The sequence below is a fragment of the Morone saxatilis genome, unplaced genomic scaffold (genome assembly GCF_004916995.1).
Source record: "Morone saxatilis isolate NCDOM2014 unplaced genomic scaffold, NCSU_SB_2.0 Contig8, whole genome shotgun sequence".
Lineage (NCBI taxonomy): Eukaryota > Metazoa > Chordata > Actinopteri > Moronidae > Morone > Morone saxatilis.
The window spans coordinates 936,777-942,492 of NW_023340257.1; the positions used below are offsets into that span (position 1 = coordinate 936,777).

Here is a 5,716-nt window from a genome sequence, read left to right on the forward strand (position 1 = left end):
GCACGATAACTGGCGCGGATATCTTCATTTCTTTACAGCATTCGGTATCGTGTCAAATGAGGGCGATGTGAACGGCGACATCATCCTGTGTATTTGAGTGTGGTTTAGCTTTACGATGTGAGTGGGGGCGGATTGTTTGTTCTGGCACAGCGCATAAATTTAACCGGCACAAATGTGCAGATCAGGTGCTGAGGCGGAAAAAATCAAAAGTCAGTTTGACTTTGCTTTGGTGAGGGCGCAATTCGTTACGTCAGTCTCTTCAAAGTGTCTGAGAGGATCTCGCTATGTGTATGTAATGATGTGAGGGCCCGGTGGGTCGAGGGGGAGTTCGTGTCAAATCGTCATAACCAATTTGTCTCCCCGTCGCACCCGTGGGGATGAGAGGGTTCCACACACACTTTCCGCCAGTTTTTCACAACGCTACAGTCGCCCGTTTCTCTGGTGCTCTGTGTCTGCGCTCGTGCGCTGCTCTTTCCCCTCCCTCTCAAACATGACACGGCTTTGATTGTGAGTGAATGATTGGCTGTTCTGCTTAAGTCCGCTTCTTGTGTGTTAGATTTATCTTTCAGTCTCGTGCTGAGGGCGGGAACTAGCAGTGTCTGTTCAGTCCAGTGTGTTCTGGCTCATTTCCACTTTTAACCTTTTTCAGTACTTTTGGTTTGGCCATTTAAGCCTATACTGTACTTTAAAGTTTTGAACTGTTATACAAGTACGAATACAGTGACTTGATGTCAAGTGAGTTAATGTTATTGAGAATACTCAGGTTGCTAATTCATAGTGTGAATTCAGGACCCACTTGTATCCTTATAAAAAAATGTTTTTAATATAAATATTATTTTTTTCTGAAAACTGATGACAGTCAATATTTGACACCAGGTAAAGGTGAATATAGCATTTTCTGAAATAAGACACAAAGTAAAAAAATAAATGCGTTTTGGAAAATAGCTTTTGATTATAATAAAAATGTTTTTCATACAGAGATATCGACATCGTAATATCGGTATATGGCCACATTTCTACATCGTGCACCACTAGCAGGCATGGCGGGCTCCACAGGTCCATGAAATTTAAGTTCTCTCTTAATGCCTCATCCGTTTTTGCTCATTTTTTTGTATGTTTCAAGAAAAAACAAACGGTCACAAGTTTTTATCTTGCGAGATCGAGAAAAGTTCTGTTGGTTTTAGTATTTAGCATTTCCTAAACTGAGCTAAGATAGGATGACATCAGATAAGATAGAATTCCTAAAGTTAGTTAGGATTTGCTTCTTTAATACCAAATTGGGAAAATCTTATCTTAGGGCGTTTTCACCATACCTCATTTTGGTCTGACTTCGACTTCAGTTTGGCCGACCAAAATTGTAGGTGAGAAAGGTGCCACGGTCCGGATCAAAAGACCAAAATGATGCACACGATGAGACGAATGATTAAGAAGGATCCCGTTCATCTTACAAAGCAGCACTACCAGGATCGAGTGCTTGCACATATTATGTGGGACTTTGTTTTATTCCAACATGTGTTCACACTGAGAGAGTTCTCAAGACCAATTCTTAAGAACCTGACGTGATGACTTGTTTTGTCTGACCAATGGTACAAAACTATACAGCACATTTACTATGATATAAAAGAGATATAACCAGACCAGCAAAGCAGACATTGAAATCAGAGAAAGTTTGGTATTTCAGCTTAAATGACATGAAGGGACAGTTCACCCCAAAATCAAAAATACATATTATTCTTCTTAACTGTAGTGCTATTTATCCATCTAGAGTTTTGGAGTTCCGTCCATCTGCGCAGTGATATGCAAAGAAAATAGTTCCTACATGAAACTGGGTCATGATTTTTGGAAAGAGTGCCACCTGGTTCCATTATATTGAGAGAAGGCAGATATCTCCAAAACTCAGCGACTCACACCAAAACTATCTAGATGGATAAATAGCCCTACAGGGAAGAGGAAAAGTATTAGTTTTTATTCTGGGGGGACTGTCCCTTTGAACAATTAATTGATTTTCAGTCAGTCAACTAATTTATCATTGTCATCACCAAATCAAATACAACACCAAAAACTACAGCCTCAAAAACAACCAGTTGAATTAATGCTTCTCTGACAAATCCTCAATAACAATAACAAATTAGGTCAGATTACACTAAAATTTACTTTTTAAAAGCTATTCTAAACAGAAAATTGTGTTGAAGAAAAGGAAAATTGGTCACAGTCAGTCTTTCTACAATAATACTGAAACTAAACTTGATTCTGTCAACAATCCGTAAACAGAACCTCATCAAATGAGCACTAAGTTGAGTGAACATCTATATCAGTCTCAATCTGAATTGTGTTTTTGTTTTTTTGTCCGCTCCCAGTCTGAACTATACACACACATACTCCCACACACACGTTAAAACCGGAGTAATTCCCTAAAAGGCCCAGTGTGAGTCCTTTAGTGGAGGGGCAGGAACCGTGGGGATGGTGTCCGATCGATGCTTTGACAAAAGCCAAGAATGTGCGATGTGAAGATGTACATTAGAAATGGATCTGTGTAAAGTGAAAAATGAAGTAAGGATTCAGTTCCAGATGCCCTGCAGGCTGGCTGCCAGCTGTCTGTGGCATGCAAACTTTCTGAATGTACAATCGATTTTTCTGTGTGTCTTCATTCATGTTGCATAGGTTGGAAAAGCTTTACTTAGTTGTATCATAGCAGAATTTCAATAAATCGCAACGCACTAGGATTGAAACAAATCCAGTAGCTTTTTACTAGTATCGTGAGTAAAATGTGTCAATATGTGTCAGTTTACGAGTACTGAAGCAGTAAATATAACAAAAAAAGTTTCATGTTTACATTAACAACATCTGGTTAGTCTAGACAACATCTGGTTTAAGCACCTCCCACGGCCAATTAAGGACGCTCATATGTCCTAAAAACCAAATTGATTGGTCAGCCCACCACTGAAGAGCGAAACATCTCAACAATACAACAACCAGCATCTATGCAGGAGGTGAAAGAGTTTGCATGTTGGCAGATTAAAAAAGGAGCAGAGCAGGAAAAAAGGAGGCTTCTTTTATTATCAAATAAACTTATAAAAGATTTATTTGTTCTTTTATTTCCTAGATGTTTGAACACTGGCAAACTGAAAACACCCAAAAGTGTTTTTTTTCTTCCAGATCACTATTCATTTAGATTAGTATGAAATTATAATATCATCATATCATATATCATATCATAACCCTTGCAAATATATTTTATGACACACGGAAGCTGATAATGTTTAGCTTAAATTTCCATTTCAAACTAATACTGTGTTTTTGTGACACAATTTCTTTATTGAAGAATACATATATGCAGCAAGTGTACGCATATTCAGATAGAAACAAAGGAAACCGAGTAGATATATTATGGGCTGATATTTGTGCCAGTAGAAACTGAATTTGAATCATTTAGAACTGAATCTGAATTGCTCAACTTGAATAATTGCATTAAAAAACTGAATTTGAATTATTAGTTTTAAAACTGATTCCAATAAACTTGAAACTGAAATATAATATTCATGAATTCTAATTCACCTTGACAATGGAAACTGGTATTTGAGCCTCACTAAAAATTCCAACTTTTATGTACTTTCACTTTCAGTTTCTCAATTCAATTCAGTTCACTCTAAATTCAATTTCAAATCCACAAGATTATATATTAAGATAAAGGCAAGCTGTGACTGTGATGATGAATTGACAGGCCGGTTGGAGTGGAGGCTGGAAGTATGAACGAGCCATCAGGGAGATTGAATTCACCAAGAAGAGATGCAGCAGGAGTTCGATGACACTTGGAGGGTGGAGCAGCAGAACAAACGGGCAGCTGGAGAGGGAGGGTGAGTGGACACCACTGATACACACCTTCCATTAAGAGTCTATTACTTTGTGTTCCATCTCTATATAAAGGCTACCATGAAGCTTGACTTTCTGTATATTGTATAATTCAGTGATTCTAAAAGGTGTGTTGATTGTGGCGGCCCCTGTGGACAAAAGTGGTAGTGTTTCTGCCACCTTGCTTAATTGATTTCAAGGAGAATCTGACCGAATGTTCTCGCTGTCTTGTTTATGTTGTTCACATATAGAGGCATCAGTATTAAAGTCAGACTGTTTCACAACCACTTAAAAACTCCTTGTAGTAGGTTTAAGTATTGAAGCATTGAATCAAATTTTCCATCCATTTGGTGTCTATGGTACAATATAAGCCTCTACCCAAATTAGACATTGACGCTGAATATTATTTGCTTGTTCTCTTACATTTGAATGTTTCAAATTCACAAACCAGTTCATAAGTACAAAACTGAAGCCTACATCAAGTCAAAAACAAGTTTAACCATGATTACAGACCTAGTAAGGAGCTGATCACACAGAGATGCATCATCTACCTAACCTATTTACTGACATAGTAAACAGCATCAAAACAGGAAGGTCTGGGCCAAGTGTGACATTGACAAGTGGTGCAACTCCCCACCTTATGCTGATAAGTTGAAAATATTTAAACTTTGATGTGTGTCTAAAAACCGCTAGAAAGCTGCTACATGCAAGAGACAGAGATACGCCAGGCACACTGTACCACAGGAAGTCAATAGTTTTGTAGGCAACACATTTCTAGTGGTAATAATTGTGACATAAAATGTCCTCATCATCCCATGCTACTTATCATACTGTGATTTAAATGATTGTTAAAATAACAATTTTCTTGTTGTTGTTCATGTTGATCATATTGGCCAGTGTTGTGCTGATCTCTGTGTTATTGTTATGTGTTTACAAAATAGAGTGATACTTGATAAACATACTTTGAGAAAAAAAATTATAATTCAAACCTATTTTCTTACTGTTCTAATGTGACTGCAGAGTTTATAGCTTCCGAGTCATCAGACATTGTTTATGTCTGTGCATTTCCCAGCAACAGGCTTCTCCACATGTTGAAAACGTGTCTTCTCCAGTCCTGATTCATTTTTATGCGTTTGTTTTTGCAGATCAGCGACCTGCAGGCTGATAACGAGGAGTCCCAGCGAAACATCCAGCAGCTGAAAAAGAAAACCCAACGGCTGACGTCTGAACTGCAGGACACCAAACTTCACCTGGAGGGCCAACAGAGCCGCAACCATGACCTGGAGAAGAAGCAGAGAAGGTCAGTGCGCACACACACAGAGTCCTGTTTGAGCAGGGGACTTCACACAGTTGTATTACCTTATTCTGCCAGGTCTAGTGGTGTTGCTGTAGTAACAATGATAGCTGTAAAGAAGAAACTATATTGTGTTTCAGATTGTTTATAGCATCATGCTGTGCAGAGAGAACAGACAAGTCTCCACCTCATTTGTTCAGCTGCTAAAACGTGTGTGTGTGTGTGTTTTAGCAAGGGAGGCTGTACATGGGTTGCTGAATGTGTATGCTGTGGTTACAACAGAGGTGATATGTAAGATCTTTGTGAGCAGCTCAGCACATTTGAAATGATCCGATTTTTTAATGAACTTGGCACTGTAAGTTTTGCATGTCTGTTTGTGTGCAGGTTTGACAGTGAGCTGAGTGGGGCACAGGAGGAGGTGCAGAGGGAGAGGACCCTGAGGGAGAAACTGGCCCGAGAGAAAGACATGCTGACCGGAGACGCTTTCAGCCTCCGACAGCAGCTGGAGGTGCGTTCCTGTGTGCACTTTGTGTCACAAAACTCTGAGATGGTCATTTTTAGTTTTTGTTTTTT

The 5,716-nt window shown here is 39.0% G+C and overlaps 1 protein-coding gene across 1 annotated transcript in view; it reads left to right on the forward strand.

Moving 5' to 3' along the window:
- Positions 1-5,716, forward strand: part of LOC118341931 (unconventional myosin-XVIIIa-like) — a 70,921-nt gene that overhangs the window by 28,844 nt on the left and 36,361 nt on the right. Inside the window, exons 9-10 of the mRNA XM_035680347.1 lie at positions 4,984-5,149; positions 5,528-5,651. Of these exons, the coding sequence (XP_035536240.1) occupies positions 4,984-5,149; positions 5,528-5,651 (290 nt within the window). The remainder of the gene's footprint in view (positions 1-4,983; positions 5,150-5,527; positions 5,652-5,716) is intronic.